Source organism: Rhopalosiphum padi, chromosome 1, assembly GCF_020882245.1.
Source record: "Rhopalosiphum padi isolate XX-2018 chromosome 1, ASM2088224v1, whole genome shotgun sequence".
NCBI lineage: Eukaryota > Metazoa > Arthropoda > Insecta > Hemiptera > Aphididae > Rhopalosiphum > Rhopalosiphum padi.
This window is the reverse complement of record NC_083597.1, coordinates 62,241,329-62,262,641: the sequence shown is the minus strand read 5'-3', so window position 1 is coordinate 62,262,641 and position 21,313 is coordinate 62,241,329. Positions and strand designations below refer to the sequence as shown.

At 24.9% G+C, this 21,313-nt stretch overlaps 3 protein-coding genes across 8 annotated transcripts in view; 1 reads left to right on the top strand and 2 right to left on the bottom strand.

The window, feature by feature from the left end:
- The window catches only part of LOC132932170 (uncharacterized), a 29,529-nt gene extending 20,649 nt beyond the window's left edge, over window positions 1-8,880 (bottom strand). Inside the window, exons 1-13 of one of the 2 annotated variants that reach the window (XM_060998410.1) lie at window positions 8,613-8,880; window positions 6,679-6,741; window positions 6,314-6,496; window positions 5,851-6,094; window positions 4,098-4,392; window positions 3,830-4,017; window positions 3,620-3,733; window positions 3,282-3,377; window positions 2,631-2,760; window positions 2,390-2,557; window positions 2,114-2,304; window positions 1,935-2,048; window positions 783-924 (exon numbers count right to left, since the gene is read on the bottom strand). In XM_060998410.1, coding sequence (XP_060854393.1) covers window positions 783-924; window positions 1,935-2,048; window positions 2,114-2,304; window positions 2,390-2,557; window positions 2,631-2,760; window positions 3,282-3,377; window positions 3,620-3,733; window positions 3,830-4,017; window positions 4,098-4,392; window positions 5,851-6,094; window positions 6,314-6,496; window positions 6,679-6,692 — 1,879 coding nt within the window. In that variant the 5' untranslated portion in view covers window positions 6,693-6,741; window positions 8,613-8,880. The remainder of the gene's footprint in view (window positions 1-782; window positions 925-1,934; window positions 2,049-2,113; window positions 2,305-2,389; window positions 2,558-2,630; window positions 2,761-3,281; window positions 3,378-3,619; window positions 3,734-3,829; window positions 4,018-4,097; window positions 4,393-5,850; window positions 6,095-6,313; window positions 6,497-6,678; window positions 6,742-8,612) is intronic. The other variant, XM_060998411.1, reaches the window with a different exon arrangement.
- A 2,729-nt stretch (window positions 8,881-11,609) lies between these two features.
- Window positions 11,610-15,610, bottom strand: LOC132917042 (methionine adenosyltransferase 2 subunit beta-like). Of its 3 annotated transcripts, none has more exons than XM_060977565.1 (6): window positions 15,393-15,610; window positions 13,945-14,085; window positions 13,682-13,869; window positions 13,307-13,459; window positions 12,060-12,265; window positions 11,610-11,999 (listed from the first exon to the last, which is right to left on the bottom strand). In XM_060977565.1, exons 1-6 carry the CDS (start codon window positions 15,407-15,409, stop codon window positions 11,748-11,750), a joined length of 957 nt encoding a protein of 318 aa, XP_060833548.1. In that variant the 5' UTR covers window positions 15,410-15,610; the 3' UTR covers window positions 11,610-11,747. The 3 variants fall into 3 exon arrangements, with proteins under 3 accessions (XP_060833548.1, XP_060833547.1, XP_060833549.1); XM_060977564.1 differs by lacking the exon at window positions 15,393-15,610 and adding an exon at window positions 14,767-14,804; XM_060977566.1 differs by lacking the exon at window positions 15,393-15,610 and adding an exon at window positions 14,428-14,520.
- Window positions 15,611-15,714: 104 nt separating this feature from the next.
- Window positions 15,715-19,480, top strand: LOC132917041 (tRNA methyltransferase 10 homolog A). Of its 3 annotated transcripts, none has more exons than XM_060977562.1 (7): window positions 15,715-15,815; window positions 16,016-16,333; window positions 16,412-16,574; window positions 17,251-17,394; window positions 17,995-18,141; window positions 18,202-18,307; window positions 19,244-19,480. In XM_060977562.1, exons 2-7 carry the CDS (start codon window positions 16,086-16,088, stop codon window positions 19,459-19,461), a joined length of 1,026 nt encoding a protein of 341 aa, XP_060833545.1. In that variant the 5' UTR covers window positions 15,715-15,815; window positions 16,016-16,085; the 3' UTR covers window positions 19,462-19,480. The 3 variants fall into 3 exon arrangements, with proteins under 3 accessions (XP_060833545.1, XP_060833546.1, XP_060833544.1); XM_060977563.1 differs by having other exon boundaries at window positions 15,715-15,953; XM_060977561.1 differs by having other exon boundaries at window positions 15,715-15,957.
- Window positions 19,481-21,313: the final 1,833 nt, after the last annotated feature.

Below are 21,313 nucleotides of genomic sequence, written 5' to 3'. Positions count from 1 at the left end.
CATAAAAGTGCAGTTACATGGTTACTGCTGACCATAAAACATTGTCCGCGCTACTATTATACTTAATTTTCTTAAGTTTAACAGAAAGAATAAATTTTACCACATTTTTTCATTCAAAAATAGTTGTATTAAAAAGTAACATAATCAACCTGTTTTCAATAATTATTTTTTACTATTTTCTACAGATATAAGACAAACCTGAAAATTTTGTTAACAATATGAACACAAAGCATATTGAATCTACTATCAATAAAAACCTACACCTCTAATTTGGATCTATGCTGTCGCTAATTTCAATAGATTTAATTTAAATATGAAAGAAATTACACCAAAGGTGAATAATTCTTAAGCAAAGGTTAAATGAATGGTATGAAATTATCTATTTCGTCTGCAGATTCTTATTAGTTAGTTATTACAATTTTTTTAAATTTAACTTATGTTAAATTGCACTAAAATCTCTAGTATTAAGTAGACCATTTTATATAAGTTATTAAGTGAAAAAAAAACAGAAAAAGATTGAAATTTAAACAAGATATATTTTATGTTTTTTGGTATCATTAACTTCTCTAAAATATCAAAATCTTGACCTCTTCTAACATAGCAAATTATAAATATTTTTGGTATTTATCTTTTTATAGTTTGAAAAATAAGATAAAAAATGGCAATTTCAAGAGTATACATATTTATATTTTTTTTTTAATTTAGGAGTAATATGAGATTTCTGGTATAGAAATTTTGTTATAATTTACAACTATAAATATTGACAATTGTATATTACTTACCTGATTCAGGTTGATTTGTTAAATTTGTAGTTGATGTACTATCATCTTTATCCAATAATTCATTTAATCGTTCATTCACATTTTCATTACCGTTCACTATTTTTAAAGAAACGTCTTTAAGGGGTTGTGTTGGAGAAAATTCCTGAATTATAACAATAAAAAATAAATACTAGAGAAAGATGAAAAGATAATATGTATACAAAATTTATTGTCATTGGATAAAAAAATAATATTAAACATAAATGAGGATAAATAACAAAATTCATAACATATTTAAATAATGATTAAAACTAAAATAAAATCTATGATATATTCTGTCACATAGTATATTAATCCCAGACAGTCTTCTGCAGATTATGTCAATGGGTGGGACTAACGCAAATGAAATTCCTTACTCTTGGATGCATTACTTACTTACTCCTAAAAATGCCTATTTGCATTTTACTAAAATTAATTAAGAAAACAATATTTTGGACAATGCTGATCATTAAAACCAAAGTTGTTGACAAAAATCGATTTTCCAGAGGATGACGTAATCATATAAGATTTTGATTACTTTTAAATGAGACATTTATAATATATATATAATTTAATACAAATATATTAAAGGTGGCATTACTAACATTTATTTTTCTATCTATCTCGCACGTCATATAGCAAGTAGCATCCGAGGTGGTATTGTGTACTTCCATTTACAGGGCTGGATTGTTTTTAAATATTTTCATTTTTATCAAGATAAGTATTTTAATTACTTAATTTCTTTTGTTTTAAACTATTAATAACTTAGTAAAAAAACCTTCCTTACAAACTAATGCACAAGCAATATCCTTCTGTATAAAACATATAATAAATCCTTTTGTGATTAATAAAACCAGGAAATCAATATTGTGGAAGTACAAAATACCTTGATATATTACACCAAGACGAACAGATCAAAGACCTAATACAAACTTGAGCATTTATTTATATTTACAGTTTCACATTTTATTTATTTATACTATTTATAATAATAGAATTTTCATTAAAAATAAACAGATTATTTTAAAATAATTATAATTAGGATAAAAATTAAACATAAGTAAATACAATAAATTAATTTACTGATCTAGTTCTTAGTAAAATATATGAAAAGATTATAATTACAATACTTACAATTATCATTGGTTCACAAGTTGTTAATAAATTGGAAATATAGTTTAAAGCACCTACATTCAATGGAACATTATTTACTCCTTTTAAAGTAATTTTAATCACATTTGAAGGAGTCTATAAGAAATAAATAAACATGAGAAAAACAAATATATATATAAGTAAAATCATCATTATATTACCATAAAATGTTTGGGAATTTCAAATATTTTTGACAAAGGTACATTATCTTTATCACCAAAATCAATAAACTGCAATAAATAAGTGGCTTCGTCAATTTTATTTAAAACTTTACCTCTGTAAAAATTATCATCCATAATAGACTGAGCTCCAACAATTTCCCCAATTATCAAAGGCCTATTAATTGGTAACGCTAAAACAAATAATTTAAAATTTACTTAATTTATTAAAGATAAATAAATTTAGTTAATATATAAATTGTAAAACTAGTTTATAACCTGATGAACAGAATTCATTAACCATATCCAAGAATTTTTCATGGTCATCATCATGATCTTCTAATTTTCTAACATATATTTCTTTCAGATCCACAACACCAGTCATGTAAACTGTACTGCCAGATGGCAATAAACATTCTAATTTTTGTTCTGGCATATCTAGAGAATCTAAATTTCAATTTTCAATTACTTTAGTTAATTATAACTATTAACATAAACCGTAAAAACAAAATTAATAAACCTGATTTCACCAGAGAGTTTACTTTTACAGGAATAATTTGATTGGATTTCAAATTAAATAAATTATTGGAATCATAAACAGAGTTTAAACTGGCATGATCATTGTCACTTGATGGATTTTCCTCAAATTCCTATTTAACAAACAAATAACATTTATTTATTAAACATAAACTAATATAACTACATTTTTTTTAAAATATAATTTAAGTGCAATAATTAAGAACATTTATGTACACAGACTTAATAATAAATTACAAATAATACTATCTTAGTTCTAACTGTTCAGTGGGGTTTAGCAAAACAAATCTTTGGAATAAAATAAAAATGACTTTGAATAAAAACAATTATATAAAATGAATAACATCTTTATACAAGTTGAAATATAATAATTAACCATAGTTAAAACATATGTTCTAACCTTTTATAATAATTGATAATATAATATTTACACACAATATATGTATCATAACAAATGTCAAAACCATTTTGCTATAAATTATTTATGTTCACAAACTACAAAGGAATAAGATCAACATTTAAATTAAGTATATAGCTGGCATGATTATATAATGTAATCTTGATATTTATATTAAATAAATATATACTTCCAATATAAATATACAAAGAATACAATATATTAAATTTATCTTACTAGAAGTTCTTTAATACGTTCATTTACATCTTCATTGCTATTAATAACAGTTAATGTTACAGAATCCAAACCAAAAGGATCATGGTCAGTGTATTCCTAAAATACCATAAGAAAAATAATAAACAAATAAAAACATACGGTAATACAATATTATATAATAATATGTTGTATAAAATTTAATTTAAATTTTACAATATTCCTTAAGAGTTGATAATATTTTGGTATAACGGGTGCTAACCAAACAAATAACAAGTCAATTTCAAAAGAATATTGTGTAATACAATATGAATATATTATTTAACTTTATTTATTTTAATTAAATTGACATGGTCCCTTACCAATACCATAGTTGTAGAATTTTTAAATAACTGCTCAACATACAAAGACGCCTCAAGTGTCCAAGGTTTTAATGTTATATCTTTTAATCCAACTAAACATACAGTCGGTGGAATCTAAAATACATAAAAGGCATGTACAATATACAATATATTTTAACATATAAGTAATTTGACCTATTAAAATTTTATATTGAATCAATTAGAGCATACCTTTTTTAAAGTGTCAGGTAAATCAATTATACAATCAATTGAAGCAAATATTACATAACCACTATCTATTAAATATAAAGAAAAACAGGAATTGTCTAATATGTCAATGACTTTGCCTCTGTAAAATTTATCTGTGCATTTTACTGCAACAATATCTCCTGCAATAGGGTCTCTTAAAATATTTGAAGCTGAAAAAATGTAATTACATCATTATATTACTTATACTATGCACCATAATCACCAATTATTTAATTGTAACTAAAATTACCATTTTCACATTTTAACTGTAATTCTTTACTGACATTAACAAAATGATCAACACTCCTAACAAATATATGCCTCCAGTCATACATTTCTTTTTTTGCTAAGACAACAGAACTACCATTTTTAAACATAAGTGAATTATAATTTGAGTTTTCAGTATCTATATATTTCTGTAGATCCCAATTTTTTATAATGAAATCAATAGATATAGTCTTAAAACAAAGTTTCATAGTTTTATATGTTTCTTTATTTGATTTAATTATAAATTGTTCAAATGTTGCACTATAATCTTTAAAATTCTGGAATTAAGACAAAAGTAGAATTAAAATGTAGTAATGATTTTAAGATTGGAGTATTGTTGAACCAATATTCTTATGTTTGGAATTATTTTAGTTCAACATTTAAGTAATTAACACAATGTATAATTTTGTTAGGTACTATATGATTGATAAACCTAAATATTTTGCTAAATCTTAAATTATCTATAAATAAATCCAAAATATACCCTTTAAACCACTTATAAGTAAAAACCCTAGCAAATATTATCAATAAATAATAAGTTTCAATATATTAGATATTATATACTGACCAAATGGAATATATTTAATAATTACTATTACATTTTATTGCTTTATTGAATAATTTAAATAGCATTTTAATTTGATATTCTATACTATCTATATGTAAACATTGCATATGTGTATTATATGCCTGTACAGGTATCGTTTCGACGACGGACTTTGTACAGCGGAGGATGGTAGTGGTAGCGATAACATTGTTTCTGCGGTACTAAGTTAAACGCATAAAATTAGGTACTAGGTAGTCAGACGAGAATAAAAATATATCAAAACACTATCATTCAGTAAACGGGAAAGTAAATAAGAAACAAGAAACTTATCAAATATTTGTCTAAAAAATTTTTTTATGAAATAATATGCGCTATAAACTCTAAAAAATCGATTAAATGCCAAATATGCCTTTAAACCCAAAACATGCAAAAACATGCACAATTAAACTTTATATTAGTATTACTATTGTTATAAAACGGATTTGTATCTCAGTTAGCATGTTTTCCTGTGTAGCAAAAAAAACATGCAGATGTATGAACTTAGAGCCTGGGGCATGACTTATGAGTAAGAAAACTATAAATATTTGAAAATGCTCACAATTCACATAAAAATTAAAATATTGTAAAAAACCTACGAGAGAACACAGATAATGTTCTTACCTAAAAGTTTGATAATAGGTCAATTCACTCTAATATCAAAACTAAAAGCACACTATTAAAACTGGTGAACGAAAATTTACTATTTCTTAAGTGTGTAAGACGAAGACAACACACATGTGCAGGTGCGATGTCCTCTAAATTATTTATATCTTAAAACTTTTTTAAATATCTCTTATTAAACATGTTTTTAAATAGTTTTTGAATAAGTAAGAAAATACTAATGATATGATTGTTAACAAATTTGACCTACCTATTAGTAAATGTGTATTTAATTGAAAGTAATTATATTGGTATTGCCTACAAAATATGTAAAACACATATTATACATCTTTATTATTAATTAATATAATTGTTTGGATACTTAAATATTAGTATTTTTAATAGAAAAAAATTTTTTGTTTTACTAAAAAAATTCTAGTTTGTTGAAAATACGTAATTGTATTATTACTGTAATACTGTATAATAATATATATTAATGTATAATCACATGTTTAAAAAAAAAAACCAAATTAGTTAATATTAAATTTACCTCCATTAAATGTTGTAATTTTCCATAAGGACAAATACATTTAACCTCAGCTTCAAACGTAATTACAGGTATACGTTTATACTTTTCTGGAATATCTTTAAGTTTTTTTGTTTTTGTCATTTCGCCAGTTTCACAAAATGCAACATTAGCTTGGTGATGCAAAATAGATACAACATAACACCGCATCCATGTTTTATTTTGTGGATGAAGACAAGCCAGTAATGAGCCAGGTTGTACATTAGACCTTAATTTCAAATTAAAAAATTAATACAAAATATGTATTCTGTATAGAAAATACGAAAAATAACAAAATAAAAGAGAAGTTAATTCATAAAATAAAATAAAATAATAATAAAAGTAAAATTTGTTTTTAACATTTTCTTTGACAGTAATTAATAATATTATAGTAGACAGTGGTTTAAAAAATGAAAAAAAAAATAATCAAACAAAATACAGAACTTACAAAGGTACAACTGGTTCATTTAATAAAGCCAAATTAATTTCCTCATCATTAATATATTCACATTCTTGCAACAACATGTGAAAAATAAATATATTGTATTTATTTCTTACAATATGTTTAATTTTTCCAGTTATTCCAACATTCAAGTAGCTTAAAGTGTCATCAAGTAATGGAAATGGTGATCTAAAAATAATCAAGTAGTCACCTAGCATTGTAATACTTTAAAATGTATATAATACCATTGATTTGAAATTGTATTATACACAAATTAAAAATATAAATTATTACCTATTTATAGGTAGTAATAGTTTTCAATTTAAATAAATAAATAGTAATAATTATAAATAATAATAATTTGTACCTACCTATCCAATGCCATGTCAACTTGTAGAATGAAACACTCTCAATTAGTACTTATATTAAATGTACTGAAAACAAAAAAAAAATTAGTAAATTATCACACTTTTCTAACCACTAAGTTACTATAAAATAGTAAATATTAACACATAACAATACTAATTATAATTAAAATATTGTATACATGAATTAAATATAAATATTCATCAAAAAAGGTAGAGGTTATTAATAATATAACTTTGTAAACTCACCTTAAAATAATTTAAACTACCATGATTTCTGGGACAGTTCTGGTAAGGCACTAGCACTATGATTATCTAATCTGCATTCAGATAAGTGAAATGACAAGAGGTATGGAATTACGAAGAACACCCCCAATTGATGAAATTGTTCTTATTAATTATTTACCATGTATATAATAAATGATGATATTAATTAAGACACGCAAAAAAAAATAGTAATTCTTAACTAGAAGCTCCAACAAAAAAATTACTATATTTTAAAAAATGTACCTATACGCAAATTACTTTTTAAGGGCATATTTTAATAAACTAAAAGAATAATTACAAATTTATTTATGTATTTAAAGCTTTACATTTTATCTGGCTAGAGAATATGTCAAGCTCTGTGCTTGTAGAGGTCTCATTTTCCCTTTCAAATAACCCAATCACCACACTAACTGATTCAGATCAAACTAAGGCATTTACCATAACTAGGTGATGTCTGAGGATTTGCTGAACGACCTAAATTTTTTTGGGCAGTGGCATATTCTCTAACTGGACAGAGTATAGATGCATACTACATATATTTTTGTAAACAATCTTCCTAAAAATGAACAAATGCCTTTACATAAAAAAATATCAAGATTACATAAACCAATGAGTATAATTTTGATTTTATGTTGATTGACTTTGTTTAAACATATATATATATATATATAGTCATATTTCTTTAAGCATTACGTCTTCATTGTGTATTACATATAATCTAACTGTTTATAATACCAATCCTACTTTTAAGCTATAACTTAGAGCATCCAGGTTGTATAATTTAATATTATATATTAGTATTTTTTTTTTATATATCAACATTTAATTGATGCTATACAACAAACAGTAGATTGTAACAATTTTTCTAAGTAGAAAAATTAATTTAAATTACACTAAAATTAAAATAAATAAATAACTAAAATCGATAAATCTAACTTAAACTTAATTACAAATACCTATAAATAAAATTGAATATGTATAGTATAAAAATAAAAATAAACAATAAATACCTAACAAATTATTTCTATTCAAAGTCATTTTAATTTATATCAATGGCTAACAATACAACTAAGAACCAATTACTTAGGAAATACAAACTTGTTTAAACAACAGTAAATGCTATACCTAAATGAATTATTATTTATTATTAAAAATTACAAATTGATATTGTTAATAAGATGCATATAAACACATATTATATTACATAGTATTATCTTTTAATTTAAGTAGTGAAAAAAATGTATACCTTCTAAAATAATAAATACCAACAACTTAAGACAATAATTAATGTTCCATCTTTACAAAAGATACCTATTAACAGTGATCAAAATAGAATAAAACTAAAGTACCTAATGAAGTAAAAAATTAAAATGTGTAAAAATATTTTTAAAGTAATAACATAGTAGATATAATATGTAGGTATTAGCATTAAAAAATAAATTGGAACGTACAGTTAACATTTTGTAAATACAATTATAGTTCTTATATAAGCATAAAAAAATTCCTAAATTGTTGAACACTCAAAATGCTATAATATATTATATAATATTAAATAGCTACCCAGAAAACAATAGTTTTACTTGTAAAATATTATTATAAACACGCTATTAAATGAAAAAACTACAAGAAACCTTGTAATCAAACACTGCAGTTAAGTAATGAAAAATACTTACTTGAAAGCAACAGCCAACAAAATGTATTCGAAATACGAATAAATAAACATAAAAGTAATACTTGAGATTTATTCAAACATTCAAAGCATACTTCTTACTGATCAACTATATGAGAAATTTGTTTAGTATTTGAAAAACGTTAAGATATTAAGCTCGATAAATTAATAATTATAAAAGTAAATTAACAACACACAAAACACATTGGAATCTTGCACACAGCAACAAAGAAATGAGTTCTAATTCTAAAATAGAAATGATTTTGGGTTATGATCGAATGGCGAATATTAATTTCGAGAAACAAACTAACCTATAAATTACAAGAACAACCAAGCGCGTCTATATTTAAGCTACAATTAAATGTATGTCATTTAGAAATGATTTGATTTATTTTGACCATAAAAATATAATAAAACAAAAATTCAAAAAAATTATACCACTGATAAATTATGCGCTTTTTCTTATTCAAAATTTGAAATAATATTCATGATTTTATAAATTCAAAAATGAATTATTTTTTTTTATTGTTTTGGATAAACTGTCATTTATTTTGTTAATTGTTATTCGGTTATACAAATATTGTGTTAAAATTCTATTTTTAGCATTAAATGCAAGTAAGTACACAATCCATACAGCTGTTACAGTCGATACCGATAATCATGATAACCAATAATCGATAATCGATAGCCAATTCAGAACAACAACAAACATTTTCATTACTTTCAAATTTTCAATGTCAATTTAATCATTCTAATCTATTAACTAATAACTATTTCCATCTATATAAATAATAAGTACAATAGAGTAATATTACTCTATGATAATTAGTACAAAATTCAAGTATCAAAAGCGATAGTGCTTAATATTATATTTATGTAATTATTGTAGAATCATGGACGAAAAGCCCGGGGATAAAAAGTCCATAGACAAAAAGTCCGCTTTAAAAAAAGTTGGACAAAAAATCCGAGCACGTTTTTAGTGTCGGACAATAGTCCGAAAACACAAAATACTTTATATACCTAATTAATATTTATTTTGAAAATTTAAAAATGCTGTACACATATTATATTTTTGTATAGCTAACAAAAATATAACGGAAATCCACTACCTATAATAGTATAGTTAGGTACCTATAATAGTGACAAATTTATATTTTTTTATTTTAATTATGATATACTATTTATTTTTTTTTAGTTTTATTTAGATTGACGTGTTCATAAATAAAATAAAATTGGTTCATTGTTTGTTAAAATGTATTTAGTTACAAATAAATTTTGATATTGTTCTAATATGTTGTAATAAATTATATAATTATAAATGAAAATAAGAAAATAGAAATAAATATAATAATATAATGTGTAATTATAATATATAATGTTTATAAATATTTTTAAATTTTTAAAATAAATATTAATTATGTAAAATATTTTGTATTTTCGGACTTTTTGTCCAACTTTTTTTAAAACGGACTTTTTGACCGATTACCGTAATTGTAATATCCTTTGATCATACCAAGATTTAAACTAAATTATTAGTTTATTATTTCATATTTTAAATCGTACATCGTATGCAGATTTCAGAATGTTTGAGCAGTGTGGCACCAAAAATAGTGGTTAGGGGCTGTGTTTACTCAAAAAACTACAAGACCCTTAACATAAAAATATAAATAATCCTAAAATAATATACAATTAATAAGCAAATAGTTAACTACTTCTGGCTATACAGATATGATTCTAAAATGAAGATATTTTTACTCAGATCACCACACTTAAAGTTTAACAAATTTTTTTATTTTAGTTTTTCTCAATTATTATTATCTACCATATTTTTACCCGGGACAAAATATATAATTAGCGCCCTCTCATAATTCAGACCCCCTCTATCATGCCACTGTTATTTGGTGATATAGCGCCCCCTGGGCCCTGACCAAGACTTGGTGCAAGTTCCCTGGTTTACCCCCTCTCTAGATCCGGCAGCCCTGGGAAACATCAAACATCTTTAATGACTTAACTACTGAAAAAAATATGTCTTCATACACAAAATAAAACATTCGTATAAAATCAATACATTTGGAGTCACTCAGAACCTATTTTAATCCTTTCCCTATATTTTATATTTTTATGCCATGATGTCTAACTACAAACTTTCCTTATATATAAACCAATTTTAATAATCAATTATATGGTACCTAATAGTAGCGTAATTCAAAATTTGGACCTGGGAGCAATATTTACCTCATCCAGCTATCCAAGCATTATATAGGAAGGTCTGACGATCTGAATACATTCATCTTACTTTTTCATACTATTTACTCATCATTTTATACATTTTTTAAAAATATTATTGCATGTTTTATTAATTTATTAAAATTAAATAATAATTTTGGATTATTAAAAAAATAAAAACATTGTATTAATTTGGGTTTTTTAAGTGAATAAACCCTGATGCACAAGCACCTTCTGATCCCCTTTAGTAACACTACTGGTACCTATCAGTTCTACCAATAATCAATTATTGCCTCAAAAAATAAATAAAATTCAGTATTATACTAAGACTAGTGTGTATTTCTATGTTGTATTCTAATTGAAATTCAAAGGATGATTTGGTTTAACGCTATAGACTATGGCGGGTCTACTGGTATTGCATCAGTGATGTATGAAAAAAAAAGTTTATCAGTAATCCATTTGAAAATTAATTTTTTTTCTTCTTCCAAATTTCACTTACTTATGAATCAATTTGGTAATTTTTTGTATTTATGGACTGAAAAAGTGCTTTTGTTTTTTTATTTGAAAACAAGTCAATGTATTTGATTATTAATTACTGACGTCTTAAGTCTACTCATCAGGAAGTGGTATTAAACTATCATGTAGAATGATTTCATATTACCAAGTGATCAAACCAACATATTTTGGAAATGAAAAAAAGACTATCAGGAAATAAACAGTACTATAATATACTGGTTTCCTTATTTGGTATACAGTAAATAGTTTTTTTTATGCATAACTTTAAAAATATATTCTTTATTTATAACTAGCAATGATACAAAAATAAAAAAAATATTTATAAAATTGTAGAGAAATAAAATAGTTTAGATTAAATGCATTTTATTTTATTTTACATTTAGTCATTATAAAAAAACTAATTATTAATCCAACTGGCTAATACAGTTTTTATTCCATCTTCAAAATTAGTATGTGTTCCAATTCCTAATTGATTTAAACGTGAAACATCTAATAAAGTATTAAATGGGCGTTTTACTCCACCTTGCCCATTTACTGGAACTACTTGCTTCATACTCATGTTAAAATTCTTAGCTATTTTAGCCACCATATCATACTTTGTATACATTTCTTTTCCACACCACTGATAAATTCCACTGATATCATTACTCTGTAAAAATCATAATTTTACGATATGTAAACAACTTCTGATAAAGAGACATTAACTTACAGATACAATTTTTTTTTCTACTAAATTAAACACGATATGTGCTATATCATCAACACTTGATGGATTACGAAGTTCATAATTGGAGACTTTAAATAATTCATTATTATTTTGACACTTTTTTAATCCAATTAACAAATAAGTAATTGCACTTTCTTCTAAACTTTCAACTGGTCCATAAAGTACTGGAATCCGGAGAATAATATTATCTGTAAATTAGTTTTTTTTAATTACTAGTTTAATTTACAGCATAGGATTTACAAATAAAAATATTACCACAATACCATTGATTATAAATATTAGTATACTACATAAGCGGTGCTCAACATTATTTAGATAGTTTTTTTGTACAATTTAACTCATTTAGATAATACTTTACTGTAATATTATATTCAGTATCGGTCTAGATTGCCGAGGGAATCCATAGCCAAATGGAATAATATATACAGTGGATTCCGCCTAATGTGGGCACCGGTTAATATGGGCATCCGCTTAATATGGGCAAAATGGTCTGGTCCCAATATAAATATATATTAACAAAGTTAAAAAAAGCCATGTAATATGGGCACTCAATTCGGTTTATGTGGGCAATTTTTATTTTATTATAGTGCTAGAATATACACATATGTATTTAAAAACAACTTGTTGCAACAAAGAAGCACTAACCTTTTTAGATTTAAAAAAAAAATAATTCTAAAACCCAGGCTTACTAAACATTTAAGAAGTAGTCATGCCTGCATATACTGTCTATGTCTTACTATTGTACATCATAGCAAGTTTGCATTCAGCAGAATCCATTTTATGTTGTTTGCTTCAATATTAAAGACAATTTACCTATTATCAAACTTAAAATTATGAATATTATCTAAGGCATCCCATAGGCTTTTATCGGTATTAAAATTTAAAGAGAGTTATCATAATTTTAAACTTTTAGTGTTTATATAGCTATAACATAAAAAATTTAAAATGAAAATATTAATAAAAGCCTATGTGATGCCCTAAATAATATTCTTACCTTTAAGTTTTATGATAGGTAAATTGACATAAAATGGATTCTGTTGAACGCAAATTTGCTATATTATACATAATAATATGGAGACAATACAAGCGGGTACGACACACGGTATATATGTTTAAATATATGTATTATCTCATTTAGATTATTATTTTGAAAAATATTTATTATCTTATCTAAATAACTATTTAATTATTATAAATTATCTATGCCAAACACTGAATATAAATCATACTTAGATTAGCAGCAAGGATTGCTTTTTCACCGAGTAACTTCAATCTTCCATATTCATTTATAGGAGTAGGTTCGTCAGTTTCTTTATAAGGACTTTTGTCTCCATCAAACACATAATCTGTACTGATATACAATAATGGCACATTGAGATTTTCTAAGAGGAAAAAAAATTATAAAATATTGAAATCAACAATATAATATAGGAACCTAATATAATTATTGTTCACAGATGAATATGTTATATTGTAAAATGGTACCTACCTTTAATATTTTTGGGAAGTTAAAGATTTGCCTTATTTTATTTCAATATCTATTATAAGTTGTTTAATTAAATGTTATTTATATTATGTAACTAGCTATTATGTAAAACATTTACTTGCTACATCAGCAAGATGAGCTGATACTCCAACATTCAGATCATAAGCAGCTTGAGGGTCATTTTCTACTTTATCTGGAAACCGTTCTGCAGCACAGTGAACAATTACATCAGGGCAAATGGTATTAAGGAGATTAGTGACTGCATCTTTATCGAGTAGGTTCAGTTTTGTCAATCCGGGACTTGTCCTATAAATATTATTAAATTCTAATCATCCATTCGACTGTTATATCATAAGTTTAGCAAATCGTTATCATACTTGCCTTTTGAACGAAATCCCGCATACAGTCCAATCCGGCTCGTTCAGAAAACGTTCGTAAATAGACCTACCCAACAAGCCCGATGCGCCAGTTAAAAAGAGTTTCATCGTTGACGAAGCGCTGGGACAGACTTGTAAGAGATCACTTAAACAAAAAATATTATCATATAATTGATGTTCAACTTCGAGCTAACGTTTTATAAAGTAGGATTTCTAGTAATTTGTAGCGTGAAGAAGTCGGAAAGACGATAAACCACAATTAACACTATTTAATATGTTCGTTTGACATTGACGGGTGAGTGCGAGTGGCGACCATGAATGTCATAGATCAATATTAATAATTTATTATCGTAAAACTCAATTTACAATCAATCCAATATTATGCTCGCATAATCGATGTACCAAGGTCCACGATTTTATTTTATAAATTATATTATAGTGAAAGTGTTTATATTTTATTTTAAATGTAAATAAAGTAAATAAACACCTTTTATAGAGGGAGACGTACTATAGACTATAATCCTAGTGATCCAACCCGCCGACCACAAATTTATAATATGCTTCTATATGCAGTGGCGCAACTAAAATAAAATTTCGGAGGGGGAGTACATTATTACAATATATATAATATACATAAGATTATAAAGGTTATTATACTAGGCCTCGGAGAGAATTTTTTTTTGGGGGGACAACCCCTTAACCCCCCCCCCCCCACCACCATCACACTGGATGCGCTATGCTTTTATGATATCTATAGATCTTTTAATTTATATGATATCAATTTAGGGTTCAGAATTTGATGACCTTAAAAACATTAAAAAATTACCTAAAAAAATGTAAATATGACATAAAAATGACAAATATTTATTATAAATTAATAAAAATATATTTTTTTTTAAATTGTACTCTACTTTACTATAAAATTCTATATACATTTGTCATTTATCAACGCTTACAAATTACTCAAAATATGATAAAAAATGTCCTTAATAATAAAATAAAAAATTACAAATATAGTAGACGTCAACGAGCACTAACCGACGTTTTAATTTTCAGAATTTCGAAAATATTAAGAAAAAATAATAAAATTTAGGTACAATAATATTCATTACAACACGACAACGATTGTAATCGGTGAGAAAAAATTGGATAGGTACTAAATCTTAGTCCGTGGTAATCTCAGTTTTAAGTAAGTTATCGGTATAATGGTCGACAAAAAACTATAAGAAGTAAACTAATCTGAAATCATTGAAAATGACTAAAAATGACTTAAAAAGTAAAAAACACCAATAAATGCAAAAAAATGCAAAATGCATCAACTTCCGAGCCCTAAATATCATATTTATATTCTGTTGCTGATATAACAGCGGACGTGTTATACCCATGAATTAAGATATATTAATTATTATATTTATTTTTATTATTAAGATATATCTTAATTCGTAGTTATACCTTGTCACCTTGACCATATGGAATAATGGATATGGAGTATGGACATTAATGTTCTATTGTGCTGTCAGTTGAACTGTGTAAGGAATTTTATTTTATTGATGGCCGGTGGGAGCATGGCTAAATATATATTTAGCCATAGTTGGGAGCACAATATTACAACTAAACTCAAAATTCAAAAGAGAACCTCCTCAAAGTGGATTCACCTTGAAGGCTTGGACCACAGATCTGACAGATATATAAAAATACTATCTGTGAAGATATCTTAAATTGTGGTGATAAGTGATAATAATAGTGATAGTGACAGTAACGTTGAACGTTGATAACGCGCGTGGCGAGACTTGTTGTAGACTTGTAGTACCTACAGTACCGTATTACCGTCATGGTTTAAGTAAATTTAAAATTTTTAAATCGTGAGCGTAACTCGTAAGTACTATAGGCAATAAGCATAAGCATAACAATATACCACTATAAGATAGTTTGTATAGATTGTTACTATAAATTTATATTTTTAATAATGCATAAGGATTAAAGAAATATACCACAATATACACTATTATTATAGTAGGTAATGTATTACCAAGATAAACATTTTATAGTACTAACTATTAACTACACTACTACAGAGCATTAAAACAAACAACGATATTTCAACTTTTGGATTTCAATCAATTTTGCGATTAATGTTATGACAAAATGAATGAATCACCGGAAACCGTACTTATAAAACCAAATCACGATACCGACGCAGGCACTGCGAAAGAAACTGTTTTAAACGAAATTGGAAAACGGTCATTGGATGAATCGGAGGATGTTTGTGAAAGCAACCATAAAATATGTAAGCTTGAAGAGGAAAAAAATGCTGGCCAGTCTACTCTGTCTAAAAGGCAACTAAAAAAGATTCAAAAGGAACAGATATGGATGGAAAAAAAAGCAATACGAAAGTAATATTTAATTTTAATCATCTCTGTATATCATATTCATATATATGCATTATAATCTAAACTTTAATTTATTTTTAGAGAATTAAATAAAGAAAAAAAAGTAGAAAAGAAAAAATTGAAAGCCCAAATGCGAGAGTTAGGAGTAGAAGTATCAAAAGTAAAGAGAAATAAAATGGCAGATAGTACATGTAAACAACGTATTGTCTTAGACATGTCGTACGATAACTTAATGTCTGATAAGGTAACAAGTAATGACTAATGATTTTTATTTTATTTTTTATGTTGATTTTTACTGTTAAAAATCAAATATCTTACCTTATCATTGGCAGATTCATTCACTAATTTATTAAAGAAGATAATATCTCCTATATGAAGGATTTTTTATTATTTGATATTAATGCATATTTTGCTCAATACAATAAATAATATTATTCAACAACTTCTTTTAACAAATAAACCTTAGATTTATATGCATTGGTATGGTTTATTTTGAAACATCTTTAAAAATTAATTAGTAACATCCATAAATCTCCTAATATTGATATAAATGATCAATTTTTATTATAAATACAAAAAATGCATTTTTGTAGCTTATTTACAAAACTATTATAAAAGGCTTGATACTACATTATATTATTTTCCTCCATTTAATTTTAAAGTATATTTAATAAGACCAAAATAAAAGATTTGACTTAAATATTATAAACTAATTTTGTTCAATTTATTTAAAAAATAATAATATGCTTCGCTTTAACTTAATGATAGTTTAAAAATGTTTGTTAAATTAATATTATATCTAGCCATACTTTAACTAATTCTAACAAAATAAAATTCATATTTTACTTTTTTATACTGTTTATAAGTCTTAACCCTACAAAAAAAATAGGTATTAATTTTAAAATATTTTATGTTATTAGGATTTATGCAAGTGTTCAAATCAAATATTGAGGTGTTATGGTCTGAATCGTAGAATGGATAATCCTATGCAATTACATATATGCAGTTATGAAGGAAAAATCAAAGAGATCATGGCTAAACACAATGGTTCTGAGTTTTGGGATGTATGTTCTAATATTTATAGTTAAATTAAAAAAAAAAAAATAATAAGAATCAAAAACTTATTAATGAAAAACAATTAAAATACCTAGTAATTGGTAGTATTGACACTTCTATTATGCAAAACTATTATACTTCTAATGATTAACTCTTTCTTTATAATAATAAATCATTTTCAAAAAATATCTTATAATTTGTCTGTATTTAAAATATTTTAAATACAAAAACTTTAGTGGCTATTATAATTGTCTGAATGTGAGCTTAACTCATAACAGTCATGCCATATTTTATATAACATTATTTGAATTTAACATTTAATATTTTAGTATTTCATGTACAGCCATCGCACTCACTTGTACTTATTGCAATAAAACATATTTTCAGATTATATAATAAATATTTGAAAATCAAAAAAAGATAAAAATATTTTAGTATTTAAATATTATTTTCTAAATTTGAAGAATACAATTTAATTTAATTTAAAATACCAAAAATTATAATGACTAAAATTTTAAACTTTATTACTTTTTTATTTAAATTTAGTAATTTTCTTTCACATGTCAAAAATCTAGAATATTTTGTACTATTTATTTATTTATTTTCAGTTAAAATACTTAGAAGATTCATTTGATAAAGTGTTCCAGAAAGAAGAAATTGTTTATTTAACCAGTGATAGTATGAATGTTTTAGAAAGTATAGATGAAAACAAAGTGTACATAATTGGTGGTCTTGTTGATCATAATTCTTGCAAAGTATAGTTACTTACAATGTTGTTATCTTTGTACTAATATTAATATATTTATTTTTATTAGGGAGCAAGTCTAAAAATAGCAAATGATCTAGGTATAGCTCATGCTCGATTACCTATTGATGAACATATCAACATGCAAACTAGAAAAATCCTAACTATTAATCATGGTAATTTAATTTGATATTTTAATTAAAAAATCTATTTTTACAAATTATTTTTTACTTAATTTGCACCAAATTGTTATCTTTTTTGTAGGAGTATATATATTTTTATAATTTAAATGTGTTATAAGAATATATCTAAATTAAAATTAATATAATTTATATTAGAAAAATCCTGGAGACGTTCTGCTATATTTTGAGTGCAACTCGTAATTGTAATGGATATTTTAAATTAAAATACAATAATAATTCATTGCATACAAATAACAGTTCTGAGCAGAAACAGTATATCTTTAATCTTTACTATGTATTTCTATTTTATGTTAGTGCTTTATTTTTCTATTGGTAATACACAGTGGCGGCTCGTGCATATGTGCGATGGAGCAATCGCACTACCTACAGAAATAAACAATTTATAATACAAATATACTTACAAAATAAATAGGTACATTTTTTAGTACATAGTATATTATACATTAACAAATTAAATATATTTTTAATTATTATTAAAATTATTTTCATAGTTTATTAGAATATCGTTTTGAACTCGCGATGTTATTAAACGGGTATATGGCTAGCTATATAGGCCTATGCAACACTGCAGCTTGTACAACATTGTGAATTGCACATAAAAATACCGGTTTCCCATATAAACTATAGGTTTAATATTAATTTACAAGTAATAATAATATCATCACGACGGTACGTGGTTATATAACTCATGATTAAACATGATTAAATATCAGAACATTATTAGGAACAATGATTATGGTTATTATAAGCAAAAAATGGTTATACGACACTGGTCAAAAAAAAAAAGTTGTATTAAGCTTGAAAACATATCAATGTTAAAAGTAATACACATGTTTGTGTAAATATTCATCACTCAGAATCTAAATCAAAGCCAGAAATTGTCTAATGAAAGTTAATATTTTTTTTCAGTTTTTGAAATAATATCAAAAGTGGTGTCTGGTATATCTTGGAAAGAAGCATTGATTAGTACATTGCCGAAAAGAAAAATGTTTTCAGTCATAGACGAAGAGGACCTTCTGGAATATGATAATTGTTCTATAGATTATAAATCAAAACTAGAAATTGAATGTCCAGAGGTAGAAAAAAATGAAAATTTAGTAGAAGAAAATGTTTCACTTGAAAATTAAATAAATATTTTATTTTAAATGGAGTTATTACTTATTACCTAATCATTAAAAATAAAACAGTTATATCATTGCGCATGTATAAGTTTTGGGTACTTTGTTCTTAACACAATTAAATTGTGGTTCTTAAGCAAATCACTAATGAATGTGATAAATTGTTGTATAATATGAAAAACAATTTTGATCGGAGACAGTCAGCCCTTCTTTCTAATGATATTTTATAATTTATTTATATTATTATTAGCATTGATTATACAATATCCATACTATGTATAATCAATTTTATAAGTAATTTATTTTTCTATTAGTATTATAATACTATAAGTTAATTTTGTTTTAACCAAAAGTATTTCATAATTTATTATTATATATTATTATTAACTTTTTAGTTAATACTGACATACTATTTAAGGGTACAAATATTTTGTAAATATAATTGTGTTTGAAAATAATATTGTTTATAATGGAAAACATTTCAAGATCATATTATAAATATTTTTTGAATTACTACAAAATTGGTAATCATAAATGATTATTTTAATATCCAATTTTATTAATTTCAAATATTTTCTGTGTATAGTGTAAAAATTTGTATAAATCTACTGTAAATAATAAATTTGTATACAGTGAAAACTGTGTAATGTGGATCCTGAATTAAAAGGAAAACTATCCAATAAGGAATTTTTCTATGGTTCCTATACTTTTAAAATTTAAATATACGTTGAACCTCATTAAAACTGAACCTTCCTAACGCGGAAACTGAATGATTTTGTAGGTCCCATACAATTAAAAACCTCGCGTCATGTTACGTCGATATGAGTATGTAGGTACATACATCAGTTTGATAATTTGTATTTTGGGTTATCGTATCTGTGATACAACCTTATCCCGTATGGCTGTGAAACAGTAATGCACTAAGAGTCTTACACTGAACAGTTTCCTTATACATACTAAGTGACGGCCATTCCATGGCAAAACCCGGGAGGGGGAGGGGGCACTAAGGGCAAGTGCCACCTCTGTAAGAAAAAAATAATATTAAAAAACATACATTTTTATCATATTGTTTTTTTTTTAATGGGTTGCTATAATATGCCTATATCTATATTATATAATTTTTCCTATAAAGTGCGCCGACCGTAAATACATGCTGGATCCGCCCTTGGTCCATTCAAATACATATACAAATGACAAGTACACATGTCTATCATTAAATGAAAATTAATCATTAATCAACTTATCGATATGAAAAATTGATACGAATTTATAATCTTGAATTTTTGGTTGATCCCATGCTATTCCGCATTAGATAGTTTTCACTGTATAGTGTATAATATAATAACTATAGGGCTGTGAATTTGTAGGAAAGTGCATTCTTTTTTTTTGGTGATTGTGAAACGTAGCTTTGTAAGTATATAATTTGAATTATGTAACAACAAATCCATCATTTACGAAACTTTTATTTTACATTTTTTGACGTTTTTAATTTTTAGGTCATTGTTTTGCTCTTTTATGTCATATTTTCCATTTTTGGTTCATTTTTTGGTATTTTTAATTAAATTCCATTAATTAATAACTTTAAAAACCTTTTAATAATATTTAAAAAATATTTGAGACAAATAGCATTATTAAAAAATCAGTAAACTTCAAAATCATAATCAAAATTCAAATTATAATATGACCAAATATAATAATATTCTAATTTCAATATAAATAAGAAAATTAAATTAAAAATGTTTTAAATGCGTTTCTTGCATTTTAAGTGCATTTTAAATTATATTTTTTTAACACTGCATTTTTTAGGGTTTTTTAGTGCATTAAATTCACAGCCCTAATAATAACTGATAAGTTTATTTTG